A 25,045-nucleotide genomic window follows, 5' to 3' on the forward strand; every position below is an offset into this window, starting at 1 on the left:
GTGCAGGGTGTTTGGTTTATTCTTAGTTCACAGAATAATCTTCCGCTCGTACTCTCAGGTGACCGGTTATTGTAGTTGAATTTACGACATGTTTGAAAACAAAACACGATAAATTGAGACGACAGAAGATAAAGACAATTTTGTAAAATCCGATTATAATGAAAAACTTATTGGTATTTATTATCCATTATTATAATACATTACATTACATTAGAAATAACTTATTGTTATACACTGACGTACATATTTACACGTTGGAAGAGAATGGTGCGACTTTTTTTTGTGGCTTTTCATTCGAACAGATTAATTTTTATTTGGCGTACTTTAATGTGGTTGAAAATTGAACGAAGCTTATTTAATTTTCGTGTTAAAAGATGTTTTACTATCAAACGAGGCTTGATATTCATGAAATAGTAATATCAAACTACTATTTATTTGCCTTTCCATCAATGGATCGAATCGTTCTTTCTTCTTTCAGATTATTTTCCATTTTTGCCGTTCTGTTTTTTAAAATCAATATTTCTGTTATTTTTTCCCCGAATATTAATTAAGGTTTGCTCTGAATTTGACATAAGTACAAACCGAAGTATGATTATCTGTTGAATACGATATCAAAGACCTATTACGATTTTTCTTTTCTTTTAGTTGTGATTATGCTTTTAATTTTTTAAATTATTTACAAGAGTATATCTTATCATTGACGCTAGTTATACATTTCCGCATATAATGTGGAAAAAAAAGTTTGTCACAGTACGTATACTTGTTTGATTTTGAGGTACGTTCAAGTTGAAAATTTGGAGACCTTCATTTGAATTACAACAAAATTCTAATTATCAATTAAACCTCACATTCAACGGTTGTCGAGAAATTTGACGTAAATTTTTATAAATTGAGAAATAAACTCATATCGTATACGAAAAAAAAATACGCAAATTTTCGATAAAATTACAAACATAATGATAATAATATAACGTTCAATGTCTCCATAAATATTTTATTGCCGACGCTCCTATTACTTCAAGTCTTTCGTTACTATCCTCTTATTCCAATCGTTTATTCGATTAGACAAATGAAATAAAAATTTTATCGTTGATCATCTGCACTGTCGGATACTTACCCGCGCGTCGATCGGAAATCTGAAACGAACGTGTGATACTTCGAATTCTGACAGTCTTAAAAACATCATTCCTCAGGCTCAGTTCTAGCTCCTGTAATATGATCGTTGACGGCTATATTTATTGTTATAATTTTTCGCCACTGAGACTGAGGACGTTGTAGTACGAGTGGTCGGGAAATCTATCGAGCTCGATATAATCGGTTTCATCGAGCAGTAGACCTTCCGCAAGATTGACTAGCTCGGTGAACGAAGGTCTGCAGGCTGGGTCCTTGTCCCAGCAATAATACATTATATTGTAGAGTTCTCTTTTGCAGTGCTCAGGACGATCCAGTCTGTATCCTTCCTTGATCCTCTTCATTACCTGAAAGGCAATTTGAAAGTTCGTTTAATGATTGACAACCTTTTCAAAATTTCTTGATTTTATTGCACGACAATATTCCATTAAACTCAAAGTCAATTACTTTCCCACCGAAGTATTACACCCGTATCAAAATTTTTCTGATTTTTATCCGAACTAACGGAGACGTTTCCAGCAATCCCACGATTTACGAAAAAATTTAAATTTCCCACATATAACACCGAATGTTTCGAAATATATGTACATATATTTTTTTTTAAAATATTCTTAAACTGCTACAGGTAAATTATTTCTCATCAGTAGGAACATTTCTCGTCCTATTGTAATACCTGAAGCAGTTCTGGATTATTCTCATGTTTTGAACGGATCTTTTTTAAAAAATTTTTTGCCGCACTAAAACCTTGAAACACATACAAAAATCGGTATTTTATAGCAATAAATTAATAACTCTACGATGATTTTGATTAATATTTCTGTACCCGAAGTTGTGCAATTCATAATTACTCGTGAAACGTGAATAGGAAAATGTACTCAATACATTATACCGTTTTTTAATTTAAAAAAAATTTTGCAAAAACTCATGCATCACAACTTATACCCATGTTACATAATGTTCGTCATACAAACTCCGACTCCGATAAAATTGTTGCTGCGTATCAATTTCTATGTCATATACACAGTCATTACTCTCTGAAATTGTCTGTACTACCTTATTTTCGCAAGCATACATTATAGATGCATGCATGTATGACCAATAATAACATTCGTTGTTACAATGAAGTTGTGTTTTAATTCCTAACGGGTTACGAAACCGTTATTGCGCCTGGTAAAGATGCAAGAAATATCCATGCATGTGAACCGTACCATGAACATCGGCGAAGCCGTCGGAATGTCTTTGTCATATTTTTTCAAACACCGTAATCAAAAATTAGTACCTACAACCGTTTTAGATGCCTACAGACCTTGAACGCTTGATTATTATGTGCTACTATTTCGTCATTGATTATATTTGCTTGGTTTAATTTTCGTACCTCAGCAGCTGCCAGCCCCGGATATGGCGTAGATCCTAGGGTGACAATCTCCCATATCAAAACGCCAAAACTCCATATATCGGACTTGACGGAAAATATATTATCGTATAGGCTCTCGGGCGCCATCCATCTGATCGGTAGTCGACCTTCCGACTTCCTTTCGTATATTTGATTCGCCGCCACGTCTCGGGCGAATCCGAAATCCGCGACTTTGCACGCCCTATTTTCGTCTATCAAAATATTCCTAGCCGCCAGGTCCCTGTGTATGACTCCTCTCGTTGCGAGGTACTCCATTCCTCGAGCAATCTGGAACGTAGTGAAATTTTGAAGATTAACAGCTCCGAGGATGAACATCCGTTTGGCTGCTTCGATAACACAAAGATAACATCTTATCGTAAGAAGTGATCCCGTCTGTTTTCCTTCGCGAGCTTTACTAACCTGATAAACGAATCCAGTGAGATCCCGCGAAGTTAGACCGGGACCTCCGTGATTTCTCTCCTCTCTAGAGGCTCTCAAAAAGCTTTGTAATTTCCCTCCGCTGACGTACTCGAGGATAACAAACATTGGCTCGCGTTCCGTGCAGCATCCCAACAGCCTCACGACGTTCGGGTGTGTCTCCAATGATTTCATAACTTTGAGCTCTTGGGCAAGGTCCAGTCTCTCTCGCTCCGTTGCATTTTCCTTCAAGGTTTTAACAGCAACTATGCTGGGCCCCGGCTTGCCGTCGATATCTTGGGCCTCACATTTCCAAACCTGTCCAAAGCAGCCTTCGCCAAGAATGTTGAATATCTGTATAACGAAAAAGTTGGAATAATATAGTCGTATTTTGAATATTGTGTTGTATTTGTGTACCATTCAATGGTCCTTTGTTAATAAGATCAGGTTTTGCCATCGTAATGTGGTTTAATTTCATGGTACGTCATCATTATTTAAAACTCTGTAAAAAGTGCATTCGATCAATCACTGCAACGAGACGTTTCTCGGAGATCAGGCGTGGTTTGAAAATCGATGCAACTTGGCAAATATATTTTATTCCGCGCAGCTCCGTTACGGAAATTAAAATTTGACAAAGATTTTTTTCAATTACGGTGCTGCTGTTTATAAACTGTTATTTACTAATGCCAAGGTACTACCTCTACGTACCAAGATTTCAACGGTTATATGGCTACCGATTATTAAACTTATTTTAAAGAATCATTTGAAATACTTATCCGCGATCAGTCATGTCTAACGCGAAGGCACTTCCCACTAAGTGATAGTTGTGAATTCACTATTTACACTTACAATTGGTTTTGAAATTTACTTTACCGTTCAATTGTCTGTACTGATGTGCCATCCGAAATAATTAACAAGCATTTTAATGTTTTTAAAACCGTTCGCTATTTTTCCGACGTGATAATGAATAATAAGCAGAAGTAAGCTGACTTTGTTGTTTTTAAAAAAAAACCCATCGGCTAAGAAATTAGTCGCTAGAAATACATAAAGTTAACTTGATGAGCAGCCTGCTGCCCTTGGCATTTCTAAGATGTTCTTAAAATTATTTGTCAAAGCTTGATGCAACGTTTTCTGGATTTCAATGGTATAATAACGGTGCTTTAGTCGTTCATGTTGAATTTCGGAAATTTACTAATTTCGATATCAGCATTATCAGTCACATTCAGACCTGGGTATAACATTGGTATTGTATAAATCACAGCCCAAAATAATATTTCGTTTCCTTTAAATTTCCTCATACTTAAAAAGTGTTACGGAATATTTTTTTAAGCCTACCGATTGACGTTATACTTGAAGAAACTGTGAACTCAATTTGAGGAATTTCAATGATATAACCAAAAAGCAATTATGTTGTTAAATTCCAATAAAAATCCCATCTTGCGTCGTAACCAATATTATATATAATGTTTTGCACCGACGATAATTAACACCTTACGATGTGTCTGTTCGACGAGATTTACTTGAAGAAGAGTTGACTCCAAAGTTGCGACTAATATAATATTTCTGCTTTATGAGTACATGGGAAAACAGTGTCCTGTGTTCGATAAATCATCATAAAAAATAGACTCGTGTGTTCTAAACCATTCGAGTTCCGTTCAAGCAATGGGAAACGGTTGGAACTCCCGATGCATAATTTAAACGAGCGTGGTCCAATCATCGAGTTGGGTCTAACGTTTGATCCAAGTGTTCTTCACCTGACCCAATAACGAGTCCAGAAAGCTGTTTTACGCACCTTGAGCCGATGTCTAGGAAACTCCCAATCATCCGGGGCAACTTTACTCTGTACTCCCGAGGGGTTCTCTTTGTCCGGACCTTCGTACGTGTTGCTGCGTGCTTTTGGACGACCCCAACCGCTGAAGACAAGGGATGGATTGTCGGATAGATTCGATACCGTAGCGGAAGCTGACTCCTTCTGAAAACCATCGAAAAGACAAGGTCAGAGAGAAACATTGAGAAATATCCCATTTTCTAGTATAATTTCAAGAGTTGGAGTTTCACTCATCGAAAACCGACTCACCATTTCCTCTTTCGATTTCTTGCTACTGCAAAATTTGTGCCTAAGTGACCAAGCGCCCATTCCCAGTCCAAGAACAAGTGCGCACACAGCAGCCACAGGGACGATCGTCATAGCGAGATCTTGGGGCCCGTTTTGTTCGCTGGTGTTCACGTTATTATTCGATAACGCGGTTCCAAGAATTTCATTTGATGCCACCGACTTGCTGGTTGGCGGGCTCGTGGACGACGCTAAAACCTCAGGTTTTTTTGTCCTAGATGGCTGCGGATGTAGTATCGTTGTTCTCGGAGATGTCGCGGGTGGCGGCAGGGGAGGCGGGGGCCTGTTCGTCATTGCAAATATATCCGGCGGTTGCGGGGATCCATGGTACGGCACAAAACCAAATGGTGGTCTGAATCTATCTCCAGAAGGTTGAGGATAAGGGGATCGACTGTCACCGAAAACGATTGTAGATGAATTAGCAATTCGTGAATCGGATGACGAAATCGCGGAAAAGAGTTCACAGACGTATTAGACGAAAAGAGCTACCAGTTGTGCATTTTATTTGGTATTCATCGAGTTCGAAACATTTCGTTTCTGTTTTTCTGCCGGGGAAATCCCGATCCCATTAGGAACGGAATCTCCGCCTGACTCTACTCTGATAACAAACATCGTTCGGCATGACGTATCAATACGAACCGAAATAACCTTTACATGTACGCATACTGATGATGATAATGCGAATGAGCGCAATTTATAGTACACTTTACAATTGGATGCTTTATTCACCTGCTGGAGTGGCCTCCATTCCGTGCCGAAGAGTTCAGGATGCGTGCGTAGACTTCAGTCTTCACTTCGAGCTTACCATCCGAGACAGTCACGTACAGAGACAGGCTCTCACCTCCCTGGAAATAAGAAACAAAAAACGTAAAACGTTTAACGCTATAGTAATCGACGAAGCTTAATCAAGCAAGAGATGCGTTAGATTCTGGGAAGCGAACCACGGCCACGGCGGTTGGTACAGCAACGTCGGACTGCAATCTTAAACTATGCGATGAAAAGTATTATTCCACATTCAAGATGCGTTCTACCTGCATGAAATTGTCAACTAGTGATGTTCGACTACATACTTGAATGGATCGAGACCCGAGTAAACGTTTTCCGTATAATATAGTACGACAATGTTGGCGGTCTGTCAAGTCGCATGCCTGTCATTTTTTTAAAATAATTTTCTTTATTATTATTGCCGAGTGCGATAGGGATGCAATGGTGTCTACGATTGTTGAATATTGCATACTGTCTAAGGATGTAATACTCATAGTATTGGTTTTCTATGTGCCACTTGGCCTGCTCGGGTTCAATTGGTCAGGTAAAAACATCGAGATACTCTTCAGTCTCGTACATCAGTCTTTATACACACGCGTGCTTGCGAGGTATAAGAGAATCTGGTTTTACAGTGAACAGACTCGTATACCGTCTGGTGGCCGGGACACTGAAACTTAATCACTATAGCTTCGAGGTACTGAGTCCCATTAGAAAATACATTTCCAATAAATAATAGCTTAGAACGGGTTGAATCTGAAGCTAGCAGCCGGACTTAGCAACTAGCCAGGGACGAATAGGGTGCTCGTGCCCCGGTGTGAACAATTTGTCAAATTTCAAATTTAAACTCAGATAAATACACAGTTTGAACTTCGTAATGAACAGGGACAATTTGTGGTGCACGCGTAACTTCGAGTAGTTTAAATCTGTCGCACATATATCGGTCTATCAAAATGCTTACACATTTTTTCCACCTTCGGGCAAATTACAGGTTGATGATTTATTTCCATGACTGTTTTGTTATAACAGAGCTAAAACTCGTTTGGTCAGGAGTATGGAACGATCAAATGCCTAAATAAATTTATATGCATCTGCGCGTAGAGGGGAAATTAACCTACACACCAGTCAACATATTATAACCGTTCTTTGAATAGTTATTATCATACATATATGGCGTATATTATCGTTAGAAAAAGGTTCACGGTTTTCCTCAATTAGTTCAAATATATTTACAATATTATCGGCCGGTTCCAGACTTGGCAATTTTCTGTTTACTTCAATAAGTAAATCGAAACTTGTCTTCGCGTGTTTCCTTGGAGCTACCGATTCAAAAATATGCCTTCAATAATCGAAACTCACTCTGCCTAGGAGGGACTCGTTGGTGAAGACGGTCCCAGTGCTGTTATCGATGTAAAAAGGCAAGGGCCGTTGCGGAGCGTTTTCCCAATTCAAGGTGTGTCCCACTGGTTCCAATCCGTAAGTCAACTTTGTTTGTTCATTGTCTTCAGCCCTAACGACCGTCACGACAGTTCCAATGGTTGCGTTGTCGGCGACAACCCAATCCCGGTAGACGTTCGTCACTGGAGGAGTGTTGTCACTGTACTGGCAGCCTGTAAATCAATTTGAAAAAAAGTAGTTAATAAATTTGCTACGCAAAGATAATGAAGCAGCTGCAATGTGAAAAATGACTGATACTATACACAATCTCACTATAATATACCGTATGTACCTTACAAGGAGTTCATAAACCGTTGTATTAAACTGGCTATAAAGAATTATTAGGTACTGTATTGGAGTCTTGAACTAGATCAGTCAAATCAAAGCGTCTATTTCGATTTGTGACTCATCACGGTCCTCACCTAGCCACAGGGTATAAACAGGGGGCAACACGATTTGTGTAGTCTCGTAATTTTCAATTTATTGCTAATCAACATCGGCTGCGTCTATCAAGAATCTTAATACATCTATATCACATTTTGGGAGTCAAAGATAGCGTTCTCAAAATCCGTTTTTTTTTTAAGTTGGCAACGGCTCTGCTATCGTACACTCTTGAAAATTTCAATGGTAAAATTGACTAGCAAAATTTGATCACGACCACGATGATAGTCAGTGAAACCTTTGAACAGCATGTTAGGTGCTTATTTCTCGCGCAAAAGCGTAGTAAAAATGTGTCAATACCAACGATTTTCCTGTCTATGAAACAGTTTTCTTATAAATACGGTAATCCAGAAATGGTGGATTACATCGGGGTTTTCAATTGTTCATCACCTTGCCCTGAATCCAATGCCCGATTATATGTATACTAAAAGCCATCACATCCTCTGATTCTGAGCAAATTTTCATTGCTACCTTTCAGTGCTGCGTCGGTTGAAAAAACGTTCCCGGAAAGCAGCTTCTATTTCACGCGATGAGGCCACGGTACGTTTAACGTTTAACAGCTCTTGCCGAATGTTATTACCATCAGTGATAATTTAAGAGAGAGCTGTTTACGAAGATGAAGGTAGACGTACACTGTATAGGAGAATGACCTTGATATGCATGTCGTAAGATTTTTAGTCCAGTTCGTCAAGTAGAGTGTGACCTTAGTCTTGTCGCTTCCTCCTTCGACTATTGTTATAGTTTTTACTGACGTACCCGTTGCACGGTTTCATAATAATGGTTTACCGATCGCATGGTTACATGTTGGTGTAACCTGCCGTTATTGCCAATGTTCATCCATGCACTGTATAAAATTGGGGGTGTTACAACTGCCCAAAGTCGGCTGGTGTGGACAATTTTTGATCTGGTCAATTCAGAATTCAGAAACGTCGGATAATGTCAGATTGACACCAAAAATTATTCCGTAGAAGTCTTTTGCAGCGTGAGATAATGATCGAACGCGAAATCTAGGCGATGTCTTCTACGGTCGGAATTCACACCCGTATGATTAAAACTGAACGGTTTTCGTCCGACGATGCTAATTGGGCCTCATGCGATAGAATGCTGTAATTTAGACTTACAATTACCGCGGACGCAATTTTTCTGTCACACCAACGAAAAAACTAGGCTACCTTTTACCAAAGCCATTGAACTTCGCCTCAATCTAAATCTATGTAAATACGTTGAGTGTGTTTTCTTACGCGATGCTCGCTGTAGTCTCGATGCACATCAGCGGTAAGCATATAGTCGGACCGCAACCCATAATATGGTAATGAATTCTAGTATCTAGGACATGAAAACCGTCCTAGACTCACGTCTTCTACTATGTAAGTATCGAACGGCTAGATCACTGTTATTATATACTTGCCACATGATAAATGTGCTCGTAATATATGATACAACGGAGTTGAACATGCCTGTACGGCTGCCTGTTACCTGACATTGTTATACGTGATTCAGACCATTGGCAAAGAGAGAGAAAAAAAATGATAATAATGAAAAATATTCGTCGTATTGTGAATTTTAAGACTCCTTTAAGTTCAAAACGTGCATCCTACTACCGCGCACCTTTTTACTTGCCACGTACTTTTTGTACATCCATTTAAACTGATCACAAATGGAATTGTGTGTGCATACATTTTTCAGTGAATTCTCGGTACTGATATTTCACCGTTCGGGTTCAAATACACTTTTCAGTTGTACGTTATCACTAAATCATCCAGGAATCGATGAACCCGCCTATAGAAATGCAAAACTTCTTGCGAAATGACACTGCAGAAGACGTTTCAGAGAGCATCGACTTTTGGGCATCGTATAAAGTTATAAACAATATCTCTCTCAGTTTATAGATTCACAAGTTCATACAACGGTTCAGTAATTTAGTATCTACATAACATTAATCTAAGTTTTTCTTATAAAATCGAGTGAAATGTAAGAAAAATTGCGCTATAATCAATATAGCAACATCGTAACGTGTGCGGTTGTTTTCGTTTCGAGCATCCGTTACACAAACGTGGGTGGTTGGGATGCAAACTACAAGATACCTGTTGCTTGTCGCATTGTAACAATGCAATTGAACCGGAATCCTCGCCTTTGCTAGTTTAAGACTCTGCTCGTATCCTTTGAACAATAATTTGAATTTGTGTTAGAAAAGCAAAAGTTCTTGCCGAACGGTTCATATCCAAATTGACTTACGCGGTTATAAAAATCTGTAAAATTGTCTTTGGTCTTAAAGATAAGCCATTTTTGCTGAGCGAGTGATGCAACTGTACAAAAGTATCCACAGACTGTTTTGATAAGATTGATTGAGCGGGCATTCGTAGTCGTCACCTGATTATTTTTTGAATAAAATTCATGCACTTCCAGAGGAACAAGCCTCAATCCCATACTCAATTTCGGTTCAGTTTTTACACCACGAGCTATGCTACAAAATTTATATTCGATTACGCTCGCCAAGAATTAAAGACTGAGCGTTATTTAAAACGCGAGCATCACAATACCGAGTTGATTTGGCGGAGAAGGAAAAAAATTAAGAAACGCATAAAAAATTCGCTTCCGTATCGTTGCAGAGTGATGCGTCGCGTTACCTATACGCTTGCTCCTAAAGAAAATTTTCATTGACATGAATACGACTGTCGTTCTCGTCGTGCGCCAACTTTACCGGGCATCTTACAGAGAAAGTGGGACGATGAAAGTGCGACCAAACAACCGTGGAGCTAAGTGATGCCATTTAGCACTAGGAAACTTCTGCCGGTTTTTAACTCCACGGAGTAAATATCTGCTCCTTGTTATCATGTGTCGATTTTTTCCGTGCAATTGGTCCACCGTTCGTGTTCCTCACGCATTGCAATAGTTTTGTACTTTTGCGAGTAAACTGAACGATGCAAATTCATCATCACAGACGTCAACTAATTATACAGGCACACAAAAAAGCGGTCTGTACCAAAGACTAGATCTATATGACTTCAATGTCAATGAACATTTAAATTCAACGCCTCAAAATATATATAGATTCGATCTTGCAGTCATTTTCAGTCAGTTTCCTATTAATTTATACGTTTTCATAGGTACGACCTTGTTTGTTCGTACGATACTTTTCTTTTTTAGCAATAACGACGAATGTTAGGATTTGATTATAAAGCGTATATTTCATAAACTTTTGGTTTTTCGAAAAGCTCACTCCATATTTGCTCAAATTAGACACGTGTCATTTTTTTCGCCGTCGTCGAAGAAGGAAGAACGAGATCTAGCGAAGGTGAAACTCGTGAACGATGCATCTAAGGTCAAGCGTTTACCTATTTTTACTAAATTGGTCAAATTATATTTGGGTTAGACGAGCTTATTCGAACAGTACAATTCACTGACTTATTCCACATCGTACACTGAATAGCAATTTTTAGAAAAATTCTGCACCATCAACGTCCCGATTCAACAAGGTCGTCGATCGGTTAAAATTACTCTAAGCGGAGCTAGAACAATACCGCTGTGCTGACGTAAGAATTATGAAAAATTACGTTGGCTGCAAGGCGACCAACACGAATGACCATGTATCGTTTCGACGCAATTTTCTTCGCCTCCGTGCAGTCCGACATGCAGGATGTGTGACGGCAGAGTTCTTTGGTTACACAATGTCACTGCATTCCGGATCGCAGCTGCGTTCGTACCTGGGAACGCATTATACACATATGTCACGGTGTATCGGATGGAACCGGCAAGTCTTGGTATATCTACACGAGGATCGGTCTTCCGCTGCACCTTAGAGTCGACCGATTCCTCCGAGGCCGAGCCTTACGCGATTCCGAGAACTCTCTTTGAGACTTTCTCTTTTCGGCGGTGCTGCTAATTGAACCTTGCGCTATGCGAACGACCACCCGATATTACAGCCGACGATTTCCCTGGGATACCGGATCTTTTCAACGATTAAATACTGTACGTTGATACAGCGGTTGTACGGATGCCGATGACTTCGCGTGTTTGCCGGTGTGGGATTACACGGTGGATGGCTGTTGGGAAAATCTGGAATACCGCGGAAAATTTGTATGGAAACGTGAATTTCTCATGGCATTTGCGATTTCCCGTCGTTATTAACTTCGATTTTTCATACTTGAAAATATAGAAAATTATTGTATTTCACTTGTGGACGGGGAATATGTTTGAACATCAAATTCCATCGACAGACAACGAACGATTTCACGCCCTGTTACGATGAAAATATACCTCACTCTTTTTTTCTTCACGTACGTTAACGGCTGGGTTAAGACCGATTAATTCTAACCTATTATGTATGAAATAATCGTAGATCCAAATCTCTAACTCGAGTCAATCCAGCTAAGTATAATAATTAAAGCTGATTGCGCAACATCAAACAAATTTTCAAGTGGAAAAATTTCAACTTGGATATTCATGTTTTGTTCACAATTTTGCAGAACTATTTCATTATTCTGAATTTAAAAAAAAAAATTTAATCTGAACAAATATTAAAAATAACATCATTTTCACAGGTTTAATGTGTTACGATCGTGTATATTTTTTCAGAAATGCATTCTGTCCAAAGTGCCAGGGATGAATCTTTTTTCTCTCGTCTTATGATTCTTAAGAACAAAAACGTTTCGTATCGCATCATCATAGGTCATTGCTACCAAGTTTGCAGTTTATTGAAAAAAAATATTGGCATGATAAAAGAATTGATTTCAGGTGATTCAAAGAGAATCCATTTAAAAGAAAAAAAGTAAATGAGACTCAAAATAATATGTAATCTCTCAAGTTTTTACGATCATTTAAATTTTCAGTTTTTTAAATGTTTCCACTTCCAGGGTCGATTTTTTCAAGAAAATTTCACTCAGGCAACTTCGGTTTTACTTTTGAAACCCTGACTTCGTATTCATAGTTCGCATGTTTTGTAGACTTACCACCCGTTACAACTTCAAATATTACGTTGATTTATTTCACAGCACATGAACTTAGCGGAAGCCCTAATTTTTCAAACAAATATTCACGGACCTGAGTGAAAGAATGATTACCTGAAACGAAATACGGTTAATTTGATTTTATAATATTTATAAGAGAATTTATTGGAAGAGTAATTCCATGTTTGCATGCACATCCTCAATGACCTCAAATATCTTAACAGCGTTGCTTTAAATTACAAATACACAGAATTAATGTAAATATAATTTTTTTCCTTATGCATTACGGATGTATATAATAATGAAGTATAATGCGTTTCGTTCCTGCAGTGAAAGTTTTATCCGACAAAAATATATGTATATCCCCTAGGATGCGCTTGTATGTGTTGTATGTACGTCAAAAGCACACCTGTAAGTGATAAATTTCAAAAGCTGTATCACGATGCTACATTTTTTCATATTTTGCATCATATCCTGGACTTGTATTTTGAACATGTGTGTTGTGCACGTACATTGACGAATGCACACCGAAAATAAGTTCAATGAGTTTGAATTTTCCGTAATAAATCAGAAAACATAATTGATTGAATTTTGTAACTTTTGCGTAAATAGGCATTATGTACAAGTAGAATTGCATTTGCAACGGTATCATGAAAAATTTAGAACCGCTTTCAAATTCTTATATATTGTTGCACAATTAAGAAAGTTGAACATCAGTTCGTTGAACGCTGCAAACTGCAGTCTAAAAATTCGACGCTTACAATGCAGGTGAATGAAAAATCTTTCCTCATCGATACATATCGTTCCGGATTCATACATCGTTTCACAAAACGTATCCGCTTTTGTATGAAAACGTTTCTTTTCTTTTTCTATTTTTTTTTGTATCCCGAACTCTTACGGTAGCAGCCTTATGTCATTTGCATGCCACTGCGGGCTACTCAGTTTTTGGTTAACGGTTCTTTTGTCACGTTTCTTTGTCGACAGTTCGTATGAACTATAAGTGATACATACCTATGCTTGTCAGTGAAAGGTGTCGAATATAAATATCAACCAATCCATGCCTATACTCACTTTGATACAGTACAATATAACTTATTAAAGGTATACACTTTTTAGAATGTATCTAACAACTAAATTATAACGGCCTTCAAGTTTCTTCCTGGTAGATATTCATGGATACCAGAAGACGCATATACATATACGTAAAATGGTGCGTGGTAAAGTATAACTGTGTCGGGTTTCTTCCTAATTCAGTTCTCACTCTCTCTTTCTCTCTCTCTCTCTCTTTCTCTTTCCATCTGCCTCCGTCGTTGGCTAACAAATTAAAACTCGTTCCATTATTCACCATTTTGTATTTTTCATTCACCCCTTTTTTCCGCTCCGGGTTTTTTTTTTCTTTTGTCTACACCTTCAGACGCGGTCTTTGCCTCTGAAAGATTAAAACGGATACCCAACGCTGCAATGAGTTTTACAGTATGAATTTTATAACAGTACGTTATTCATTGTTCAGAATACAATGGTAAAATAGTTTGACCGATCGTTTGGACTACATAAACGATTCGAAGATCACTCTATAAATAGCGGTTATGTTTATACAACGTTAACGCGGGTATGGCGAAAGGAACAGGAACGTATACCTATAAAATCTCTACCAGACTAGAAAGCTAACGAAAAGGCTCTCTGTTGGCTGATTTGTGAGATTTCGTTGTTAATTCGCACTCCGTCAAGTTAGTTTGAGAATCGACGCGTCAGATTTATTCCACAGCGTTGGACCTCGTGCAACGCAGATCGGAGCTTTGGACAGCATATTTATACAATTTACTATCACGACCGTTTCTCATAATGATCGTTTAGTTTTCATTCTATAACGTTGTCGAAAAACATCGGTGCTGTTTTATAATATCCATTAGTTCTGAAACGCCGCAGGCCGATCTTAAACCAAACATCCGCCTGCAAACGCACGCATTATACGTTATAGATATGTATTACAGGCATGGATTTCCGTGGTAAAGCTATCGCATCCGGGGATTGCGTAATAAGTCGTAACATGATGTGAAAAAACGCCCAGCCAAGGGGGAAACAGGATCTACAACGAAAATATGTAAGCTTGAAAATATCCAACCTGTTGAGAAATTTCTCAGGCCCGCTTTGCAGGTGGGCGATCACGCGTCATTACTTAATCGTGACGTCACGTATAACGTGTTGTTTTATTTTTCTTTACACGAGGTGTAAAATATCCGAACTAATCGAGTCATTCGCAACTAAGTTCGGCAAACTACAGGCAATTTACTTGTATATTCTCACGCTATATATCAATCGCAGATCCGTTGACTTCAAGCATAACTTCTGGACAGTGAAAAAACGGAGCATCTATGACTAATTGCATCTGAGTCATTGTTTCAGATTTTTTGGGATTTCGAGTACCTGTAACAACGTCTCATAGTGGTCCATTCCACTTTGTGGGGTGAATTTACAGCAAAAAAAAAGTCGACTTGTGCTCATCGACCGGAAAGCTGCACTCGCCAATTTTGTTTCCCACTCATATCCTACGACTTGCTGTATACGAATTCCGAATACAGCTTGGCTCATTCCCATCGTGACTCAATCAGCCGCCTCCGTTGGCTCATTTTATACTGTTAATCGGGCTCCAGAATGCTGCATTTCTTTTACCGATAAATTTGCCATTCCAGTGGTTCGTATGAATTCACAACCAATATTTAGAAGCCGTTGAGTTTTCAGCTCGGTTTCCGTATCGATATTTGAATTCCGTTAGTTATACGAACAAAAGAGGATCTGTTGGATTCGAAAAATTTCCATCGACATATTTGACTAGTTTTACCGATCAAGTCGACGAATTGTTTTTCATGATTACGGGTCAACCGATTAATTATAGTGTTGGGAAACGAAAATCGAAGTTTGACGATCGGATGCGGATAAAAGAGATGTAACCACATCCTTAAATCGAGAATCATGCAGCGAGCATGAAAGTGAAGTCGCCTTAGGTTCTGAATATTTGAGAAGCGTGGCTGGCCTTTTCTAAGTGAAAGTTCTGAGCTCAGACTCTGTCCACAGACACGTCGAGATGACTGAGTTTGTAACCTCCCAGAAAAAGAAAAAAAACAAGAAACAAAAACACGCGGCCGTTTTAGATAGGTCTAAAGTTACTCGTATACTCTGAAACATCCGTTTTTAAAACCGACCGTATGACTTAAACAAGAAATAGGAAATTGCTTTGGTGAATTTATTGCTCTCAAGAACTTGACCGTGGCAAATTTTGTCTGCTTCAAGTCAAGGCAATATTTGGTTCTTGTATTTTATGAATACTTGAATACTTGCTTATTGCTCGCGATATTTCAGTCGCAAGAATCAGTCTTATTTGGCAGAAATTTTACGTCGAGCTTGAATTTCACTAATGGGCATTTTCAAAGAACTTGATAATTTTACTCAAATTACAAATTCGGTATCCCCATGAAGGTGAGAATTCTTACGGTGCCTATCAACCATATGTCGATGCTCAACCGTACGATGCAAAACCGTTTTAGTTTACTATTAGTCATATTATTCTCATTGCTGCGATGCACGTCGATTAACGCACGAATACGCTGTTTTATTATCGTATCCAACGAGTATTTTAATCGTTCAATTAGCTCTGGAAATCTGCGCGTTATAAACCGTTTGAAGATGTACGCGCAGCAGCGTTTGCGTTCAGAGTTTTCCGTCTGCCCTCTTTTCTACTCGTCTAAATATTTTATGAATTTTCTAAATACTTTCTGCTTTCGATCTTCCGATGTGTTTCCACGCGTATCTCTGTATCTCTTCGGCATAGCGCAGCTACCGTAAAACAGTTGCACTTGCTCTTTTCGATATACGCCGTGTTTTCCCTGTCTTCTTTCCCCGTGATTATATTTTCACTTTGACCGTAGATTTCTAGGTCTTGAAATGAATATATATAATTCCAGGTCGATTAGCATGCGAGTATAAATTAGTTACGTAGAACTTATGGTGTACGTGTGTATTTATTTTATTGTTTTTGTATATTCAAACAATATAAAGTTGAAGATTTCATGTAGAATAATCGTTCAGACATTATGTTAAAATCAATCAAATAGTCGCTCTGAGACAGTGAAAAGAGTTTATTGGATAAAAAATACTCATGCATACGAAATTGTGATTTCGATTTCGTATATTTTATGAAATAATACTTAATTCGTCTTATTATGAAAATAATTGTGTAGTTTTTCACATATTCGGTGAATGAAACGTGGTTAAATCTGACTTAATCATCGGTGGTCAAAACGTAATTCTAGAGGTTTAGAAAAGTCAGTCAAAAGTTTGTCAAAATTCAAAAGGGCTCGGCCCGAGTTTTTTTCTTTAACTTTTGAGACCCTAGAATCTTTTATCTCAGAGCTGATTTACACTAATTTTTTTTGACCAATTGATATAAATATATCACAACCGAATCATTCGTATTTTGATAGTAAAGTTTTTCGCAGACGAGACTAGAATATATTTATTTCGCGTAGAAATTAATTCAACTCATTTTTTTGGTTGCGTCGCCACAACGTTTGATGAATTTTATGTTATTCTAAAAATGGTCACTTGTGGTGACACAATTCTGGCTGTCAAAAGTCTAAATAATTTTCTGAGTGACGTTCATTGAACCCTCAACGTAACTTTACTGAATAGCTATAGGACTGTTGAATTGCAGTGTAGAGTCTAATAACAGATTTCGAGATTACGGTTCAGTTATTAAGGACAATTAATGTGTTATTCACAACCAACATGTTGCACGTTTTGTTTTTCTATAATAATTCTCCACACCAAAAATAGCTTCGATTTCTAATGAACACTTCTGTCAGCCATCGCCTTCTCATCGCAATTATTGTTCTAGCACGCTTTTAGAGTTTGGAATAATAATCCCTGGAGTAATTTTTCTCATTTAATACGTTCGAGCAAGTATTTGAGAAAATTTTTTTCATTGATTTTTCAGTTATCATATTTCGTATAACGTAGTTCTGGTTCTTGGAATGCGTACAATGACTTGGTCGAGCCTCATATTTAAGTAAGGCTTTATGACTGACGTATTTTGAGTTTAAGCCACCTATCGTGTCATTTGAAGTTGCGCAATTTTTGGGTCGCGTATGAACGCCATATTGACTCTAGCGGTCAAACATTTCACAAGTCCATACGTGACTCAGCACTGAATAAGCTGCGGTAGTATAAAGCCGACACTGGAACTTCATATTTTTCCCGAAATTTATCGTCATACGAATATTATACCACCAAAGAACCATAGGTGAAAAATGAAAAAGCCCACAGATTTTGATCATGATGATAATTTTTTAAGTCAAACATAGAATTTAGCGACGTATAGAAATAAGTTTCAGGCTAACTGAATGTCATTTTAGTTTATCGGTTATCAGTGGATGACAGCTGAATACATATAGCTGAATTACCTACTTTCACCAAAATCACTTCGCTGTTGTATAAAGACGAGTCCTAGTTCATCACCAATGATGCGGTTCCAATTGTTGGAGACTCCGGCTCTTCGGAAAACAAGTATCTACTCATCGCATGTACGGGGCAAAGAGAGATTTCCGAAAAACACCGTTTTACAAATTAATCGCAATTTATTTCAACATACTTGAATTTCTTGGCCAATTTCTAAATCGAATGCTCTCATCAGCAAAGTTTTTATCGAAATTATGTATTCTGGCCATTTACTAAAATAAAGAGATTTTTACATCATGAGGCCCTGAAAATTGAAAGCAAATTATGGAACGACGAATCTGGAACTTAACGGCAACAAAGTTGTTTCACTGAAAGCTGATATAATATCGTCACGATCATTTCAATACTCATTAATTCGATAAACTCGGGCGAGTTTCGGTATGTCTTATAAATCTCGATTCATTTCAAACTTTTTTACGTTACTCTGAGAAATTGGATACTCGATAAAATAATTATCACACCACGCGTGGCTGAATCCTTACATTTTCCCTGCACACTTGCAAAAAATTCACATATTCTATAATATTAGCAGCCTTAAAGATGTCTTGCGAAATTGCGCTAAAAGGATCAGTGTTAACACCTTTCTCTGAAATTATTGCATCGAAGCAGTAGCCCGCAGCAATCAGATCGAACTCTCGTGTAAAAATCTTTCGGTCAGTCTTGAAAAACACCCGGCGAACCAATTTCTCTCCACGCTTAAAGTGGTTATAAAATCGTTAAAGCATGTATAATAAGCTACGTATATTCAAACGAGGCAAAACTTTCGTGAAAAAAGTAATTCGCATCATTTAGCTACCCGAATTGGGACTCTGGCCGCAGAAATGCGATGCGCATCATGCGACGTGAAAGGCAGCTTAAGGTGCACGTTGAGTACCTACTGCATCATCTTGCAGACTGCACGCGGTGTCTGGTGACCTGATTATACGTTGCTCGTTTACTGGTATCAAGTCAATTCGTCGTCGAGTCAAATTCGCTGCTGTTTTTTTCACGACATTTTTCCGTTATCGCGCAAGTCTGATATTCAATTACGATCGTTTCGATGCCCGACTACGTTTATAACGAATATAAGCGCAATGTTGTGTGAGAGAGAGATTTTCTTTGGACTCTAATGTGGTTCGCATGTTACTGTGTATACGCCTAATATTTGTAAAATGTTCACCATTAATTACAGGTCCGTAAAGATACATAATAATAAATAGAAAAGAATGGAACTTGGTGCTGAATTTTTGCGAGTATCGCTTCTCACAAGTTCAAGTCAAGTTTGTCAAGTACCTGTACTTGAAAATGACTTGCTATACTGAAAACCGTGACATACTTGTGTCGCAGTATAGGGGTATGAGTAATGAAATTTACAGTCTGTTTTTCAACCGACACATGGTATTTGTGTATCGCGCAAATAGCGATCAATCGTTATTCTCGACAAGTCCGTATGCTGGGACGTTTTTTCATTATCATATATATGTGTAGCAACTTACCGGCTTCTGTGAAGAAGGCCGCTGCAGCGATGATCGCGCATATAACGAACATTTCGCTGCATGGGCTGATAATTCGCTGATAAATCCTGCAGCGCGTAACCAATGCAATTAACGCTGGGTGTGCGTGTTTTTTCAGGGTATAATTCTCCCTTCGACCTATATTCCTGGGCGCACAATTTTTTCCCCTCGCACTCCGATGTACTCACACGCGATTAACGCCTGTATCGCTTCATTAACCAATCGTCAGTATCACCCAACACTGCCTGAGTTATATCGGATATTTATTAGATTCGCAAATAGCATTTTAAACAACAATTTAAACAACACACACTGAACGATTTGATTTTGATATGTTTTGATTTTCGTTCTTATCGACCATTCGATTCACGTTTTTGTGTCAGATCTTAAAACACTCTTTTATATCATCTATGATTTAATTCTGCAGTTCGACGGTTTTTCCGAAGACTTGTAAAATATTTTCTACATCGTACGCGTGAAAAATTTCTACGTTTTGACTAGTTCATCAAATGGATTACATCTAATTTGATGTCGCAGTGGAATGTGTTACAGCTCTTTCGTCACATCTCGATTCACGGTTCGTATGTAATTAAAATTGAGTTCAAAATCTACTCCTCGGTTTGGAGTAACCATATATCCCAGAACCGTGTATCCCGATATGATATTCACTTCACTGTTCGGTGTCTTGTCTTTAAAGATCGTGCCGATTTCTCGCATTCAAAGATTACCGCAAGCACGTTAACGAAACCAAGTGAAAAAAGCGAAAAAATCCGGTTTCCGTATATTTATTTAGTTTAGAAAATTTGATTTACAAGATAAACGAATTTTGGGACTGCGATCGCACCGCGGTATGTTGTAAATCGTTTTAGATCGAGTTTATATCGCGACGTTGAGATTCACTGTGTATGCAGCAGTCGAAGGTATACTTTCTAAACCAACACCGAACACGCGCAGCTATAATTCTACATACACATTAGCTCTGCGCAAACTGCGAATCACGCACACACGTACAATTATAGTTTCATCCGTTTCTCCAAAATATTTCGTATACACCGCGTACGACGCACACTCGCGCTGTGTTTACCCAAGAACTTTGTAGTAATTGGTAGTTCTGGTTGGTGGACGTCAAAGTAAAGCGATAATGTCCTATAATAGAAACTGGTGTGAAAGCGCGTACAAGGTACAAAAATTTTGCGGTGCAAGTGAGGTTGTAGAAACTCACGTGGAAGATCGGATGGAACGCGTAAAATTGAATCAATCCCTTTTATTCCTTCTTTACTTCACACTTTGCACAACAATTCCACGGTGTTTGTTCTCTCGAACTTTGATACGCTGCAAGGCCATTCGGCGTGGTCCCCGAACTCTTGCGCGAGCATTGGCGAGGCACTTTGGGGCCTTTGCGGGCGTCGATGTCTCCGCGTTTATCGCGCTACGCCGATGGATCGAGGGCCCGATGGCGTCCCGCGGGTTCTCAATATGTATCTCGACAAGCTTTTCCTCGACCCGACGCGCCGTCGGTCCCAGCTTTGTTCTTTCTTCTTCTTTCCCCCCCTTTCCTTATTTCCAACGATTCTCTGCGTCGACACAACCAGCGCACGAGGCCGGTGTCTGACAGCGACTAAACCGTCGATGGCCGTTGCCGTTGGACCCGAGCTCCTCGGCCTGGTGGGCCTGGTGTAGACGTTCACTTTCCGCTCGGGCGGTGTTCCGATATCTTTGCAGGTTCCCCCGTCGGTCGCCGACCAATGAAACCACAACGAAAGTCGCGTAGATAAGGCAGACTTCCGCAAGATTGCGAGCTTTTCCGTTTGCGTTTTTTTCGCTTTTTTTTCTCTCTATTCGTTATATTTTGTAGCAAGATATTGTTTTGGAAACATTTATACGCGACGTTGAGTAACCGAAATGTGAAAAGCTTGAGCTTTTACCGCAAGATGCCTGTCTTGTTTCTCCAAGGGATGAATTTGGACAAGTGAAGTCTCAGCTTTAGCTAGATTTAGATACAAACAATTCGTTCTTTGATCTAGGGAGGCGCCATATATGCAAAATACTCCAAATTTATAAATTTTTAAGGTCTGTTATAAGTCACGCTAGAAGTCTGTATGCCTGTCTGTAAATACATTCCTGAATATTTTCAAAAATGATGGGACAATATTTGTTGCAGCTGCAGTACAACCAGCAGCTCTACATTTTGAATTTTTTTTTTCTCGATTACGCAACACCACAAGAACGTTTCTCTTTGTTACTTGCATTTGATTTTTCCTTTCTTTTATTTTAATTTTTCCAACGAGACGAGACGCTTGCTTATCGACCTGAACACGCAAGTTAGGAAAACTCGCTCTTGATGGAAAAACATTTGTCACGATCTTTTTCAACCAACTTTTTACAAATTCATGATAAAACGAATTGGAATAACTGAGAACGGTGATCATAGATTTTTTAACCTTGTATAGGACAAGTTTTAAAACAATGTGTGCAAAGATGGGAAAAACAGAACGCACTCACGACGCATTCCAATAACAGATTCATTTGAAATGAGTTCAAGTATGCGACCGTCTAAGTGCATACCAACAGCTTGCTACTTCAGCGTGTCTATGATGGCTTCGAAATTTTTACCGAATCTTATCCCGAGAAAGCTCATTTTTAATAACTACAACAATAAACATTTAATATTGAATTTCATAGGTAATAAATTCTAAGAGTACGTCACGCACCTACTTTCTTTATCACCGATCGTAATTAGACCTGTGCGGGTATATGATTACCTATAACTTTCTTCTGACGTGATCAACTCCACTTACACGTTATACTCGTCATCGGCATTCAATTAGCCGAAGAGTAATGCAGCCGATTGTTGGTTAACAGAATTGATCGCCCGTCCGTTTATCCAACGCCAGTATAAGATCATTGAAATCATTTTCTCTGTCGGTAAATTACCATTGCCGTTGTAGCAGAGAAACTAGCGACGAAGCTCTGCGATCCAATGATCTAGGCGAGATAAAAATGACAACTCCATGATTGTCCGTTGAAATTTGATTCACCTGATCTAATTTTATTAGGTGGGAAATCAAATATTTTGTAATTCCCGAAAATCAAGTTACGGTGAACAAATATTTTTTTTATCACAGACAAAGGAGTATTTGTTTGGTACAGAAAATTTAATCAAACGATCGAACTCGCTTGAATTTCTGTATCAATTCTCGGTAAGGTGGAGATCGGTAGTGGCAAGCGATCGTATCTTTAGGTAGTTAAGCCGAAATTCAAGTGAAAATATCCTGTATTTGTTGTACAGTATAACGATTACTATGTGCGTGAAGACAAGTTTCGATCATGTTTGGGAATTTCAGAATGGTAATGTTTTAACCGTAAAAAAAAAAAAAAAAAATGAAATACTTTTTGAAAAATGAGCACCAGACTCGGACCACGATCTTTATAACCAATAACACGAGGCTCGAAATGTTTGGCAAGTACATAGGAAAATATGAATCGGTAACTGGAATAGCGTTCAAGAAATTTGAGCAGCCAATCGTCCATGATTGTTATTCTGAAACTATACGTACATTACGTACACTTGTGCGTCCTTGTTCTCACAACTTTTAACTCGATATAATGGCTTGCACAAGAATTCTACTCTAATTGTTACAAGCCTAAGCTGTAATACAATATCAAGAACCGTATCATTATCTTATATCGTTACACCAAAATTTACGTGGCAATTTAGGGGAACGTTCCTAGTTCACAGTACGGTTCCCAGGCTTCGATGCATAGCGGATAGGCAACCGGGTCTATTGAATTAACTTTGAACTCGGTTGAATTCAGAATAAAAATTATCCTTTATCCGCACGCCATTATGTAATTAGAGAATTTAAATATACGCTTGAATGACTGTATTTACTATGATTTGAAGATTTGCACGCTTTTTATGTCGAACAAATACATACCGCCTCACAAAATGACTCGAACCCTTTTCGAACGATGAACATTGTTGAAAAAAAAATCAGCAGACGGGGCTTTCGTGTGTATTTTTTTAATTATTTTCTATTGAGATTGAAACAATGACCCACGCAGTTGCAAAGATTCGATCGGACATGAAAGATTTTCATGCGATAATATTATAGAATGGAAATCAAAAACACAATAGATTTACCATCGTGTATCAAATTATTCAAACTTATTATATGATATTCGTTAACATTTAATAATTTTATGATTTAATCGCGGCTTATCAAATCCTCTTGAGAATTTTAGAGAAATCAATCTCGCACAGCCCTTGACTCAATTTACGTGTGTGAAGTCAAGGTCACGTGGAGTTTCAAGGCAGGCATTCTCGCCGATTCGTATTAGGAGGTCCACTCACCCATGCTTACGCTAGATAGATTGAGACCATACTCATTGTCAGTAATACCAAACATCACTTTGCTCCAGTTTTTTCCACATCGATCCCCAAGGAATACACATCTAACTAGGCACGTATATACACATTTACTCAGAGCTATGCATATAGAGCTAAGAAAGTACATGTACAGTCACTTTTTTTTTTAACTATAGCAGCGTGATTGTTGATAAACGTTAAGCTGTAGTGGCATTTTCCGTTAAATTGTGTATTATCTTCGTTTTTTTTTTTCAGTTACACAGTGAATGAAATTCGAATAAAACGAATGAAAATAAAATGACACGTAAAGGTGGATATTTTCAGAGTGGAGGCTAAACCGCGTCGATAAAAGTATTAAAAAATTGAATGACCTTGACAAATTTTTATGAAAAATTCTTTCTTTTAATTTTTTTTTCCCGTTATAACTGTATTTAATCAAAATGGCGTCTAGGTATGTATAATAAACTTTTGAATCCAGTGACCTTAATTCAAGTGTATACTGTTATGTATGCGTAGTATACTAGACCTCAAACACTGATCAATACCGTTTATCATTCTGTGTACAAAGTTTTTAATTCGTCGACCTCCGATCTCATTATCTTAGTATACATTTTGCAATGTAAGTGGTGATTGTTGACCTCAGGATGATGATAGAAGGGTAATTCTTGGATATGAAGGACAAAAAATTGAACGAAGTGAAATTTGTTCACGTTTCGGCCCGATTGACAGTTGCGTTGCACACGGTTAACCGATATCTCCGGCATCAAGAGGGTGTCATTTTTCGTTATATCAAGTATCTATGTAACTGCGATTAGGTTGCCTAACGGTCATTTCGCTGCCAATGCCTTGTTTAAGCCCATACTTTTAAGAAATTCGATATTCGCCAAACTCTGCAATATGTCAAGCCGAAGTGAGTGATATCGTTGCTCTATCTGAATTGGGAAAAACTTCAAGGTTCGCAGACTGCGGGGAGTTCGATCAAAATATCGATGATCGAGAGAGCAGACGCGATGATCGCAGTTGTAATAATGA

The 25,045-nt window shown here is 38.3% G+C and overlaps 1 protein-coding gene and 1 long non-coding RNA gene across 5 annotated transcripts in view; one reads left to right on the forward strand and one right to left on the reverse strand.

Moving 5' to 3' along the window:
- LOC124177553 overlaps window positions 1–25,045 on the forward strand; it is a 53,015-nt gene that overhangs the window by 8,721 nt on the left and 19,249 nt on the right. Inside the window, exon 1 of one of the 3 annotated variants that reach the window (XR_006869628.1) lies at window positions 4,815–4,936. The exons of the other annotated variants lie outside the window; for them this stretch is intronic. This is a non-coding gene — a long non-coding RNA (uncharacterized LOC124177553). Of the gene's footprint in view, window positions 1–4,814; window positions 4,937–25,045 lie in introns of those variants that run through there. 3 annotated transcript variants of the gene reach the window in all.
- Window positions 180–21,275, reverse strand: LOC124177540 (tyrosine kinase receptor Cad96Ca). Of its 2 annotated transcripts, none has more exons than XM_046559998.1 (8): window positions 19,627–21,275; window positions 7,176–7,426; window positions 5,784–5,899; window positions 5,019–5,412; window positions 4,734–4,913; window positions 2,945–3,295; window positions 2,507–2,812; window positions 180–1,478 (listed from the first exon to the last, which is right to left on the reverse strand). In XM_046559998.1, exons 1-8 carry the CDS (start codon window positions 19,676–19,678, stop codon window positions 1,242–1,244), a joined length of 1,887 nt encoding a protein of 628 aa, XP_046415954.1. In that variant the 5' UTR covers window positions 19,679–21,275; the 3' UTR covers window positions 180–1,241. The 2 variants fall into 2 exon arrangements, with proteins under 2 accessions (XP_046415954.1, XP_046415953.1); XM_046559997.1 differs by having other exon boundaries at window positions 5,019–5,445; window positions 19,627–21,274.

Source organism: Neodiprion fabricii, chromosome 3 (genome assembly GCF_021155785.1).
Source record: "Neodiprion fabricii isolate iyNeoFabr1 chromosome 3, iyNeoFabr1.1, whole genome shotgun sequence".
In the NCBI taxonomy this organism is placed as follows: Eukaryota; Metazoa; Arthropoda; class Insecta; order Hymenoptera; family Diprionidae; genus Neodiprion; species Neodiprion fabricii.